This window comes from Populus trichocarpa, chromosome 4, assembly GCF_000002775.5.
Source record: "Populus trichocarpa isolate Nisqually-1 chromosome 4, P.trichocarpa_v4.1, whole genome shotgun sequence".
Classification (NCBI taxonomy): domain Eukaryota; kingdom Viridiplantae; phylum Streptophyta; class Magnoliopsida; order Malpighiales; family Salicaceae; genus Populus; species Populus trichocarpa.
In genome coordinates, this window is record NC_037288.2 from 23587337 (window position 1) to 23600875 (window position 13539).

The 13539-nt window shown below is 37.0% G+C and overlaps 1 protein-coding gene across 5 annotated transcripts in view; it reads right to left on the minus strand.

Moving 5' to 3' along the window:
* The window catches only part of LOC18107486 (leucine-rich repeat receptor protein kinase HPCA1), a 37484-nt gene extending 24283 nt beyond the window's left edge, over positions 1-13201 (minus strand). The window contains exons 1-19 of one of the 5 annotated variants that reach the window (XM_024600034.2): positions 12830-13197; positions 12392-12512; positions 12222-12293; positions 11880-11954; positions 11727-11798; positions 11480-11641; positions 11318-11392; positions 11069-11140; positions 10919-10990; positions 10734-10802; positions 10564-10638; positions 10164-10235; positions 9909-10049; positions 9254-9708; positions 8993-9151; positions 8766-8899; positions 8379-8598; positions 7937-8172; positions 7049-7800 (exon numbers count right to left, since the gene is read on the minus strand). In XM_024600034.2, coding sequence (XP_024455802.2) covers positions 7360-7800; positions 7937-8172; positions 8379-8598; positions 8766-8899; positions 8993-9151; positions 9254-9708; positions 9909-10049; positions 10164-10235; positions 10564-10638; positions 10734-10802; positions 10919-10990; positions 11069-11140; positions 11318-11392; positions 11480-11641; positions 11727-11798; positions 11880-11954; positions 12222-12293; positions 12392-12512; positions 12830-12902 — 2796 coding nt within the window. In that variant the 5' untranslated portion in view covers positions 12903-13197 and the 3' untranslated portion in view covers positions 7049-7359. Of the gene's footprint in view, positions 1-7048; positions 7801-7936; positions 8173-8378; positions 8599-8765; positions 8900-8992; positions 9152-9253; positions 9709-9908; positions 10050-10163; positions 10236-10563; positions 10639-10733; positions 10803-10918; positions 10991-11068; positions 11141-11317; positions 11393-11479; positions 11642-11726; positions 11799-11879; positions 11955-12221; positions 12294-12391; positions 12513-12829 lie in introns of those variants that run through there. The other 4 variants (XM_024600035.2, XM_052451974.1, XM_052451973.1 and 1 more) reach the window with 4 other exon arrangements.
* Between the last annotated feature and the right edge of the window lie 338 nt (positions 13202-13539).

Consider the following 13539-nt stretch of genomic DNA (forward strand, 5'->3'; position numbering starts at 1 on the left):
AGAAACCTACTGTTCTTGCCAAATTTCTAACTCAACATTCACCATTTACACAATTCATAACTCAAAATCATCACAATCTTCCATAATCAACTCATTAATCAATTACCCATAACAATCAACCTTATAACATTCAATTTAATTCATCAATTAAACCCAAAACACAAATTTTCAAAACCCTAACATTCATCAAAACTGAAATTAAAGTTCAATAATACACATTTATACACTTAACAACCTAAATCTTACCTTTAAACTTATTCTCTTCAATTCCTTTCTATTTCCCTTATAATTTCCCTCTTTTCTCTTCTTCTTCTTCTTTCTCCCTTTCTCTCCTGCCGGTTCTCTCTCAAAATTCAGATCCCTCTTTCCTTTTTTTTTTTTTTTACTTCCTATTTATATATATCATCTCTTTATACAATTACTATTATACCCCTCATTTAATTTATTCCTACATCTAAGCATTCAAGGGCCTTGTTGCCATTTCCTATCTTTTAATACAAAACATTACAATTTATGAGTTTCATTCTACTAGATACCGTAGGTGATAAGAATGAGTTGTGAGAGTGATAGAAGAACCCACCAAATGGTCATGATTGTCTGCTAAAGTCATTATTGAAGCGATCAATACAAAAACTTATCAATTGTTAATGAGATGTGTAGATGATTTTTCTAAGTCTACTAATTAGACAAGTAGAAAGAAATGCATTTGACAGTTGGAGTTTGGCTCTTTTAATGATTCAATTGCTAAACTTTAAAACTATTTATGGATTAAGAGGACAGAGTTAAATCCAAGAAGAGATACAAGATACAATCACACTGAACAACTAGTAGGACAGAAAAGCTCATAATTTTTTATTTAAATGTTGGATTCGACTCGAATTTACGTACCGAGAAGGATTTGCGGGCCTAGTTATATAAGTAGTCGTTCAAATTAGGCTCAAAATATATTCTTTGATTCGGTTTTGTTATTTTTTCATATTTCCAGTTTAATTTAGATTTTATATTGTTTTTTTTTTTTTCCTATTTGATTTAAGATTCTAATTTTGGTCAGTCAAGAGATACGAGACAAAAAAAACTCCACAAAATATTCGAATTCACTCGTGGAAAGAATGCTTGCATCAGTCCCGTGCTGATTTGCTTGACCAATCAGCACTGTAACCTGATTTGTTAGAGGAATATATCCCAGATCGACGGAGAACGTGTTGCAAATTAATATGTTTATGGACTAGACAGATAAGCTCGGGCTGGAAAAGAAGTTCTAAAGAATCATAAATGTATCAAAGATGAATGAGGTTTATTTTAAATTAGAGCAAAATATTAGAGCTTTTATCTATTTCTCTACAATTTAAAGTCTGCAACCTTGGGGTTTGAAAATCTTAATCTTTATCTGTGCAATATGATTTGTCAACCTCAACCCTAATGCAACAATAATATTGGGAAAGAAGTATTAAAAATGCCAATTTGATTATTACTTTATGACTTGCTGCTGCCATTGTTATTAACAAGCAGCTGGTTGCTACAGAGACAAAAACTCGTCTATCTGACAACAGTTGAAAATGATTCATGAAGATATCAGAATTTCTTCCAAACGAATCATTCCTTGTAATTGCAAACACATGGGTCCCCTCCTCTCCATGAATGCTTACAACAAATCATTCTCTTAGACTTGACAGCGCCTGGCCTAATCTTGATCCGTGGGGAAGACGGCACTCCTCATTTTGTAATTAGGACAGTACACAAGAAAGGTAAACCCAAGAAACCAGAGATTTAACTGCACTCCTCATTAACAGTATCATAAAAGGAAAACAGTATGCTACAAAGTGCAAACAACACAAGAAAAATGGCAACTCGTACTCTCAGGTAAGAAGTATCACTGAAACATTTGCCAAGCCAAGCTCATACCAAGGATTCTGAGCTCACTCGATCATATATAGTGGCTCTACCTTTGAAACTGGGAAGTCCCCTCTGTAATCAAAGGCATCCCTTGCTTGCATCGTCATAGTTGTTTGCTAGTCATTTAAATTGACAGAAATAAATTTTTGTCAGTCAAGAGATTAGAGCCGAAGAAAATTCAACAAAATATTTGAACTCACTCGTGGAAAGAATGCTTGCATCAGTCCCGCGCTGATTTGCTTGACCAATCAGAATTTTTACCTGATTTTAGTCAGAGGAATATATCCTAGAATGATGGGGGTAGCTGGTTGCAAATATGTTTAGAGACCAAAGAGATAAGGTTAGATATAAATACATATCACCTCAAAATACGGATAGAAAAAATATATATGTGATTTTGTTTGTGTTTGTAGATTTTCTGGTAGTAAAATTATGCATTAGTTAAAGGATCCAAGAACCTTGTTATAACTTAATTTTTAACCCTTTTATTTAATTTTTTTGTGTTATTTATTTATTTATTGATTTTTACAATATTTCCTAAAAAAAAATTAAAAAATTGTTGATGAAAAACAAATAAAAAGTTAAATAAATGAAGAATGAATTAAAATGTGGGTTAAGGCAACATGATTGGAAGTTTAGAGATTGATTAAACTCTTGACTAATTTAATTAATCAAATCAAGGGCTTAATTGGAGAATTGATAAGTTTTGAGGCTTAATGAAGCTTAAGATTAATTTAATTAATGAAATCAAGGGCTTAATTGAAGAAATATCAAAGTTTGGGGTTAATTGGGGTTACAATTGCAACATATTGAAGTCCAAGGACTAGCTTGTAAAAGGCACCGAAATGCAAGTATCCAATTACATTTTAACCAGGGGCTTGATTGCACAATTACAAGAATTCCAAGGACCACATTTAAAGCAGCCTTTGGAATTGGAAAACGGAGTCGTTTTGGCAAGCGACTGCTCGTCGTCTTCTTCCTCGGTAACGGCTCCGGCATTAAAGGCAGAGACGTTTCTCCATTGAATGCAGCACCCCACGGCCATTACTGCCGGCCGTTACCAGCGCCGATCGATCTCTGACTCTATAAAAAGCCGGGTAAAGGCAACCTCGCGAGAGGGGGGAAGACTGAGAGAGAGGAGGCAGAACAGAAACGAAAGGGGAGGAGAAACAGAACCAGGGCAAAGTTTTGGTCCATTCAACCAGCAGCACCTCGTGCTTTTACCACAACCGTCTTCATCCTGAACGGAGAAGACTGGACAGAGCAACAGAAGAGGGAGAACAGAGGGGGAAGGAAGAGGACCGAACGGACAGAACAGGCGAGAGCTAGAGAGAGACGGGCATGGACAGAGGAAGCCAGTAAATGGAAGGAGTTAAAGACAGAGGAACACAAAAAAAAAAACAGCAAAAAGTAAAGGAAAACGAGAATCAGAGACATAGTAAAGCAGAGGAGAGGAGAACAGCCGACCACCACGCTTCAGTTATCATCTCCGTTCCTGCGTTGAGGTAAGCCCCGCTTCTTTTGCATTTTAATTCACTGCTACAGTAGCAGCGAATTATAATTCATTGGGCAGGCATGCGTAACGTACGCATGCCATCCAGCCGGGTCACTGGTCTCGACCGAGTCAGCTGGGTCAAGTTCAGCTCACATGGGCTGAGTTGGACCCAATCTAAAAAAAAATAAAAAAAATATAAATATAAATATAAATAAAAAATAAAAATAAATAAAAATAGAAATTGTGCATGCATTATAAATAAGAAAATAAAATGTGTTTTTATTTATTTTATTCACTAATGCCAGAATAAAGAAAATGATTTTTATTTTTTTATTATTTTTTTTACCTACGAATACTTACCAACGTCAAAGTTGAGATTATTCGTAGTGGAATATTTACCAACGCCAGAGCTGAGATTATTCGTATTAGAATTTTTACCAACGCCAAACTTTGAATTATTTCATAGTGGAATATTTACCAACGCCAGATTTGAAAATATCTGTAATTAAATATTCACTGACGCTAGAGTCAGGAATATTAGTGGTGAACCGTCATAACACAAATCAACAAAATTTTTAGCAATTTAAGACAAAACTAGCAATGTAGCTTACCTGAGGTAGAGTGCGCTAGGGGTGCTAATACCTTCCCTAGTCACAATCAGTCCCGTACCATAAAATCTCTGTTGACCAGTTAGGGTTCCTAGTGATCATAGTACTAGGTGACGACTCCTTAAATAAGATATTTTTTCATAAAAGAACAAGATGCCAGATATCTGCTCTTTTTCTATCAAGATAATAATGCGATATCTGGGTGCGACAAATATGTCAGCATAAAGAAAAATATTAAATACCTTTTGTTTATATATATATATATATATATATATATATATATATATATCAACTTTTTATGTAGCTTTATTAAGAATTCAGAAAGTACTTTTGAATTCGATAAAAAAAAATATTAACCAACAAACCGAGTGTCAAAGAACCATCTCAACCCAATAGCTTAAGCTGTTAGATGAGGTCCCAAGATATGATTTATATTATTCTCTAACACACCCCCTCAAGTGAAAGCCCTTTGGGCTTGAAACTTGCACAGGCCCACTTTACCTTGTGCTTAATTTTTATCAAATAAATGGGGATGGTGAGATTCGAACTCGTGACCGTTTGGTCATTAAGGCTCTGATACTATATTAAAGAACCATCTCAACCCAATAGATGGATAGAGTACAATAGTTAATTTATAAGAACAAAGCTAAATAACAAGAACAAAATGAGATGAATCTTAGCAGGGACTTTGCAGAGGAACTCAAGATTAAATCAAAAATTTATGTCATTGCAATATCCTCTTCTTTAATTTTTCCTTTGGTCAAGATGGTTATCGGACTAACATTAGTTATGCCAACCAAGATGACCAAGTTTCTTAAACACCAAAAAGTCAAGAAGTTCTGATGAGAGCTTCTATGCTTATCTTATTCATGAAAGAAAATACGGCAAAGACACTATTACAAAAGACGGTTGTCTTTACCAACAGTTTTTAGTCGATGCGTTTGCAAATGTTAAAGAAGACAGGCTTGATTACATTAGAGCAAACCAGAATGATCTTCGAACTGAGCTCTATCAAGGCATTAATGAAGCTGTTCTTAGAGGGGATGTTCAAGGGTCGACAACCGGAAAAATTATTGTCCCCTCTTCTTTAACTGGCAGCCCACGATACATGATAAACAACTACCAAGATGTCATGGCTATTTGTAGAACATATGAAAATCTAGATCTATTCATTACATTTACATGCAACACAAACTGGCTTGAAATCCAAAGAGAGCTTAGAAAAGTGAGAGTTTATAAGCATGAAGACAACCCTAATATAATCACACGTGTTTTAAGAACAAAGCTGCTTGATATGTTGAAATTCATCAAGTTCAGCATCCCTTTTGGCAAGAAAATAGCTAGTGAAATGATTCTGTCCATTTTTATTTCATTCTTATCGTGTCTTTCTTTTACTATTTTTATTTGTTTTTGTTTTTGTACATCTCAACAGATGTATGCGCAATTGAATTTAAAAAAAGAGGCCTTCCACATACTTACATTTTGGTTTGGCTTGCCTCCGAATTTAAATGTCGATCTGTTGATAGTGTTGACTCAATTATTTCAGCTGAAATACCTGATAAAAATGTTGATCCTTTGTGTCATGATATTGTTTCTAAGTTTATGATACATGGTCCATGCGGTACTGCAAAACCAAATGCATAATGCATGTCAGATGGTAAATATGCAAAATCATTTCAAAATAAATTAAAAAACTCGACTATTTTTTGCGAGAACAACTTTGTTTATTGCAGAAAACATGAATACCATGATAATTTTGTATTTAAAGATGGAATTGGGCTTTTCAATGACTATGTTGTTCTGTATAATAGAAAACTTTTAATGCAGTACAATGCACATATAAATGTTGAGATATGCTGTCAATCACTGTTGATCAAATATCTATTCAAATATGCGCAAGGAGCTTGATAGATGTAGAATGGTGCTTCAGAATGAAACTAATGATGAAATACATGCATATCGTAATTGTCGATTTATCTGCTCCTATGAAGATGTTTGATGTCTTTTCCAATTTCCAATTTATTCAAGAACCCCTACAATTGAAAGGCTTCAAGGTCATATATTTGCCTTCTCAGCAAAATGTTATCTTCTCAAGCAACAACTCTCTTTGTTCTGTTCTTAGAAGGTCAGGTATCAATAAAACAATGCTTACTTAATGGTTTGACTGCAACGAAAAATATGCTCATGCACGAGAGCTTGACTAATCACAATTTCCAAGCAAATATGTATGGGATGGCAGGCTGAAAGAGTGGGTTGTCATATCAAGGAGGTTTAGCCTTGGACGTATAACATATGTGCATCCTGCTGCTGGGGAACTTTATTTCTTAAGAATACTTCTAAACCATGTGAAAGGGCCTACAGGGCTTGATTATTTTAAAAACGTTGGCGGCATTGTTTATCCAACATTTCAGCTTGTTTGCAAGGCATTAGGTCTTTTAGATGACGACAAAGAATGGTCCAAAGCTTAGTGATCTCATTCGACGTCAGTGTTTCTCAGAGGCTTCCATTCTTTGACAACACTCTAGACATAGTTCATTCGATGCATGTTCTGAGCAACTGGATTCCAGATGCGATGTTGGAATTCACACTCTATGATATGTACAGAGTGTTGAGGCCAGGGGGACTCTTCTGGCTTGATCGCTTCTTCTGCCTGGGATCACAGCTGAATCAAACATACGTTCCAATGTTGGATCGTGTTGGATTCAGGAACCTAAGGTGGAACGCTGGCATGAAGCTTGATCGAGGGATTGACAAAAACGAGTGGTATTTCTCTGCCCTGTTGGAGAAACCAATGACCTGAGCAACAATTTTTAACACCATCAAATCAATGCAATGCACATGCATGCAGTTTAGGAAGTATTTAGTTTACAAATTTTATTTTTTTTATTCAGTTTATACCTATTATTAGTATAAATAAGGTTGTCTAAATGAAATATTTTAGATGTTTCCCCATAGCTATGATATTCATGGTTTTTAAGGGTTTCGACTTTGTAATAAACTCTGTTATTCAGCGTCATGATAATAATAATTATAATATTCACAACTTAAAAGATTGGATACAGGACACAGAAAATGCTCATCATTTTACTCTCCTTTGATTCAAGTGAGAGGTCGAATCAAGAGAAATAGATCAATAAGTTCAACTGGCATAAGTTTAATTTCTAACATAATTAATGTAAGAGCACACAGGATTTCTTTCACCCAAAACACAAAGGTTTTGCTAAATATATATTCACAAGTAGTTGACTCTTAAAAATCTGATGCACCACACGCGGCAAACATTGCAAGAAAATATTGTAACACCCAGTACTGAAGCAACTTCTCAGCTTTCCCAGCTAAACAATGCTCATCATGGTTCTAGACTCAAGATAATGAAAGCTCTTCTTCCTTCAAGGATGGTGGAAACTCGTCCTGGCTTGCTTCCTCAAAACTAGCTGAAGTGGATTCTGCTTCAGCATTGGGGTTTAAACCAGCAAGATGCAAGATATTCTCAATCTCTTTCACCACTTCACCCATTGTTGGCCTGTCACTTCCTTTCTCTTGTACACATTTCATTGCCAGATCCACTATCTTATCTAGACCTTTCGGCTTCGTGTCTAAACCAATGCTTGGGTCAAGAAGTTCATGAAGGCTATATAGATCTTTTTTTCTATCCAATGACCTACTTACCTCCGCTACAAGGTATTTCCCTCGCTCTAAAGGCTTTCTTCCACTTACTAGTTCCAGCAACACAACTCCAAAGCCATAGACATCACTCTTCTCAGTCAAGAGCAGGGTCTCCTGATATTCTGGATCTATATAACCCTAAGCAGAAAATATAGTAATCTTGTCAATTGTAACCTTTGATATATATTAATTGGCTTTAATCATACACCAGCAGCCGCCCTGCATTTAATGAAACTAGAAAGTCTTAAATTCTTGAAGTTTTGGAGGTACTGACCATTGTCCCTTTAACTTGAGTGCTAGCAAGAATAAGCTCACTATTGTCCATAGGCTTGGAAAGACCAAAATCACCAACTTTAGCATTTAAGCATTCATCCAGTAATATGTTAGCTGATTTTACGTCCCTGTGGATAATACGAGGGTTGACAAGCTCGTGCAAGTAGGCAAGACCTCTTGCTGCATCAAGAGCCACTTTAAGTCTCCTCCTCCAATCCAGCCAGATCCCGCTCAAACCTGCTTACATGAGAAGAGGATATATGATTGTGTAGATTTAATGCAACTATAGAATGCGTGTGCTCATTTTCGGAACAAAGGCACCAAAGGGTTGTCTCCATTGGATGCGAGAGTTGTCATGGAAAACTCAATGCTTGTAAGATTGAAAGGTTCCATGCGATTCATGAAGCATCTTGTTGAATCATTTATAGGTGCCAGTGTAATACCTGATAGGCTGTCCCTGAGACTACCATTGCGAACAAACTCATAAATTAGCATCTGTTCACCTCTCTCAAAGCAAAACCCAACAAGGTTTACAACATTTTTATGATGAACTCTCGATAAAACTTCTATCTCTGCGTTGAATTCAAGCCCACCTTGCACCGATCCTTGTCGACATCGTTTGATGGCAATCAGTTGTCCAGTACGAAGCATCCCTCTATAAACCTGTACACAAAAATGTTGAAAGACTCAAGTATTGTGTTGCTGAAAAAACACCATGGCAGCTCAGAAGTTAGATAGTTTGAAGGCAAATTGCAGCCAGCAACACCCACAATCATTGTTTATGCAAATGAAACCACCATGGCAGGACAGGAAAAGAGGGAGAGACTTGCCATTCCGTAACCCCCTGATCCAATATGATTGGCTTCCGAGAAATTATTGGTGCTCTTCGTAATCTCATCGAAAGAGAAGCATCTGGCTCCCTTCAACTGAGGAACTCTGTCACTGTTCTTTAAATCCAAGTATGCTGCAATTTGGCAAAATAAAGAAAAAGAAATAAACCCGCAATTTTCGATGATGAACGGGAAAATATCGGTCTAAAACTAGAACCTTAAAGTACCAAAATGATTCTTATGTTTACTTGCTCTTTCTCTGCTTTTTTTCTGACGATAAGCATATACCCCTGCAAGAAGCAATATTAGCAGGAAAGAGGCTCCTCCAGCCGCAGCCCCAATGATACTTCCAATGATTGATAACTTGTTTGATTCCGTGGGGTTTCCTGCTTGAAAAAGCGGGAGGGAGGGAGAGGGATGGGTCATCAGAAGAAAGAAAGATCAATGTAGACAAATTTCTCTCACTTGTGCATGAAATGTGAAATTACCATCGAAGTATGGGTATGCAGCACCCTTAAATTGTGAAGGTCCAAAGATATCTGGATTTTCAATAGTCTGACGGTTTAGCACAAATCCAATTTTAGAAATCGTAGTTGTGTTAAAGTGATTTTGGCCCGAAGGAAACACAGATACGTTCGATTCAAGATTCCCCAACGAATCATTTGTTGGACAATTTACATAAACTGAATCCACAGGAAGGCTAGAGTTCTTAAAGGAACGCATCAGAGACTCTTCTACCGGACGTTGATAATAAGTTGCGTTTCTTGACTCTAAAAATGGAGGTCTGAAGAAGAGTACTCCTGTGTACGGATAAGAGAATTTGCTGTTGGGACTGGAAATCTGATCTGAAGTGCAGGGGAGGAGAAACGAAGAAATGGCTTGATGAACTGTGCAGTAATGTTCTGTTGCTTCTGTACGCTCACAAACTGGGTTACCCACAAGTCTGCAAAATTTAACACATAAAACACTCTTACGCAGGCAAGTAGCATAGCACATCTCCTCAGGATTTAACTTTTCACACTACTAACATGACAAGGTTTCAGTCAGATCTTCAGACTTTTGAATGATCTGTGTAATTTTACAATATCTGAGAGGGACTGTTATAATTCATCCCACAATAAGAAGAAGAAGAATGCCTCTTACATTACATCCACGTTATTCCTCTGTTCTGGTGTTTCTGAATAGGATGAAATGAGATTGTTTCGCATATCAATGGCTTCCCGCTGGCTGCTAGAGCTTCTTGCAATATCCAATGTGCCATTGAGCTGGTTGTTCCTTAGAATCCTGTAACCATTTGTGAATTTAGATATCCATCAGTTTCCATGAGATGAAAGAATCTATCAATATCCATGAAGTTGATTGCTATGGTACTAAAGAAACAAGTGGAAGGATACTCACAAAGTCTGTAAACTAGGAAGATCGAAGAGGGTAGGAGGAATCGGACCTTCAAGTCCAGTGTTTTCCATCATTCTGTTATTCACAGGAAGGGAAGAAGGCTTCACTATGTTGACAGCGTGAAAAATCATAAATTGTAAACTTTTATACACAGGAATGCATAGTCAATAAGAGGTTCCGTGGACAAAAATGTCCCTGTCAAAAAACCAATGACTGCTTCATATAACACTTACTAAACATGGAGACAATTATAATCTAGCATGTAAAGTCATGATGCCTGAGCAAAATATTAAGGACTAATTACAAAGTGGGATGGTGGAAAGGGTTTGTGATTTAAGGCTTCATTGAGTTGGTCGAGTGTGTGTGATGACAGAGAGAAAAGGAGGGAGGAAGGGAGACATACAGTGTTGTCAAAGCCCGTAAGTTTGAGAATGACGACGGAAAATCTGAAGCGTCAAAAATATTATTGCTCAGGTCCCTGCAGAAAAGATTTTGGTCAAAGTAGGCATTTGGAGAAAAGTTGAATTGTATTTCATACTGAGAGACCTAACGTTAATAGACTGGAAATCTTACAAGTAGCTGAGATAAGCCATGCCAGTGAGATTAGGAACAGGCCCAGTAAATTTATTGTTGGACAAAATCCTGAAATTTATCAGCAAAAACACTCTTAACAGAGTGAGAATTCGCACAAAAGACTTAACAAACTAGCCAAACCATTGTGATATCTTTACTGGCAATGTCGTTTTCTGTATACTTACAACGTCTTCACAGTGGTAAGATTGTTGAGGTTTGGAGGGACAGGTCCAGTTAATGAATTCCCTTCAAAACGTCTGCAACAAAGATAAGGCATTCAATACAAACTAGATCAGTGTAGATTAATCACTTCAGTTTGCCATGTAGATGCTTACACAGCCTCCAAAGTCTGCACAAGTCCAAGGGTAGAAGGAATGCTTCCCGTGAGATTATTGTCATGCAAAAGCCTGCACAAAAGTAATGTATATGATGTATATAGAATTGTAAACCTTTTAAAGAAGCATATTAAATTAAAAGGAATATTGTTTTCTTTTAAATTAAATTAAAATCCCACTTCCTATTTTCTCCCCTATTCCATTGGTGAAGTAGTTTGACTTCAACATCCAAAGCATATACAAACTTACACATGAATGAGAGTCATGTTTGATCTGAAAAGCTCTTTCGGGATTGTGCCTGAGAGCTGATTCCCTCCTAGATGACTGAATAATTTTCAGACCAGCATAAACAGATGTCAATAACGCCGAAGCAAGAGAGCACACTAATCAGCACAAAGAGATTTGACATACAAGTGGTTTGCATTAACTAGCATATCAAGACCAGATGTAGTTCCACTGGAGACAGGGATGGCTCCATCGAGCATATTATTAGATAGATCCAGCAGAAAGAGTTTCGAAAGGTTTCCAATTGAATGTGGAATTGGTCCAGTGAATCTATTAGAATTCAGGTCTCTGCGGGAAATAGCAGTTTCAGAGTGGAAATATGTAGGCTCGCACAGGAAAGGTTTAGTCCACAAGAAAACAGTAAAACACTTACAGAGACTCCAGCAGCTGAAGAGACCCTATCAACTCAGGGATAGGGCCATAGAAACTACAACCAACCAACTTTCTAGAATGGAAGAAAAGAAAATTCTGTCAGTTAATTAGAGGACTGGTGTCAGTTAATACTAACATCATATTATTCCCTTACAAGTTTTTTAGCTTCTTCAAATTCACAATTGATGCCGGAAGTGTACCGCTCAAACCCGTGTTGTACGATAGATCCCTATAACCAGACACTGTTAATGAGCAAGGAATCCTTGGAATGGAAAACAATCACTATGTTCATATATCAAGAAAAAGGATGAAAGGAGCTCTGGGAATGAGGCCTTTTCTCAATATGTGCCTCATGCCTTGAGATCCGGACGCTAGAGCAGCCCAGTCTAGACATCTGGAAAGCAAAAGAGTATCGTAGCACTAAATCTTAATTTGAGGCTATAAATACTTGTAAGTTGGGATCATTTATTATGTGAAGTGAAAACTCAAGACTTACAGAACCTCCAATTCTGATAAGGAGGAGATGTCTCCAGACAGCTCACCCGTCAATCCCACAGCTGCCAACGTTCTGCAGTTGAAAATAGTCAGCTAATCTCGAAACTTGGAGAGGGAAGAAGGTGCGAGGCTTAATTAACATTTGAAGCTGAACAACTGCCTATAACTTACATCGAAGTCACACGTGAATTGTAACATGAAATGCCTTCCCATTTGCCTCCACAGGGATCTGCACCCACCCAATTACGTGGTGTGTTTTGCCAGGCATCCTTGAGAATACTCATTACTGTAACTGCATCAGGAATGGGGCAGAACAATAAAAAAAATTCCATGATTCAATCACCATCAGAGTTGTCTAGTTACATGGAGTATGGAGGATCCATTAAAGCTAGCAAAGATCTCTACTAAATCTAATCTAGCCTCGAACTTTAATGCGTGATTTTTGGCCCAAGGGCAGGCAATTCAGAATATTCATTCTGCAGTTCATCTATAAAGTTAAGAAGACCCTTAAGCACTTGATTCTGATTAGCATAAAAAGCTACATCCTACATGAGACATGGCTCGAAAACTCTTTGCAGTAAATGGGGAATATTAATTTATTGAACTTACAATCATCACCATAGGTCTCTGTATAAATCTGAAAGGAAGCAACCAGCAAAAACGTGAGAACTTTGGGACACATTTCTCAACAAAATTGCAAAGCTCTTTGTTAGCAGAATTGATATCTAGAAGTACAACTCTTAATATGATAAAACATGGAAGGACGATCTTTACATATCCCCATCGTTTACTTATCTCAAGATTTATATCGTGAAAGGACATGAATGGGACACTTTTGTTCGTATGAATCACGTACTACATACAAAGACAATTGACCTCCCATCTCTAGTCATTTTCAAGTTTACAGTCATGAAACTCTAAGACTCCTAAAAATACAAGTAGAGAAACAATTTACGAGATACTGTACGTGATAAGAATGAGTTGTGAGAGTGATAGAAAGAACCCACCAAGTGGTTTCTTGCATGTAGTAAATGTTGATTCTAATAATAAGCATCCACTCTGATTGCATCCACATACACTTCAGAATACAGAGAGCATTTCCACATTTCCTACAGTACATACAGCAAGTGGTCATGATTGTCTGCTAAAGTCATTTTTTAAGCAATCAATACAAGGAGTTATCAATTGTTAATGAGATGTGTGGATGATTTTACTAAGTCTACTAATTAGACTAGTAGAAAGAAATGCATTTGGCAAACCTTGAGGGGTGTAGCTCAACTGGTCACACTACTAAAAAAATAGGGTATTAGCATCTGAAT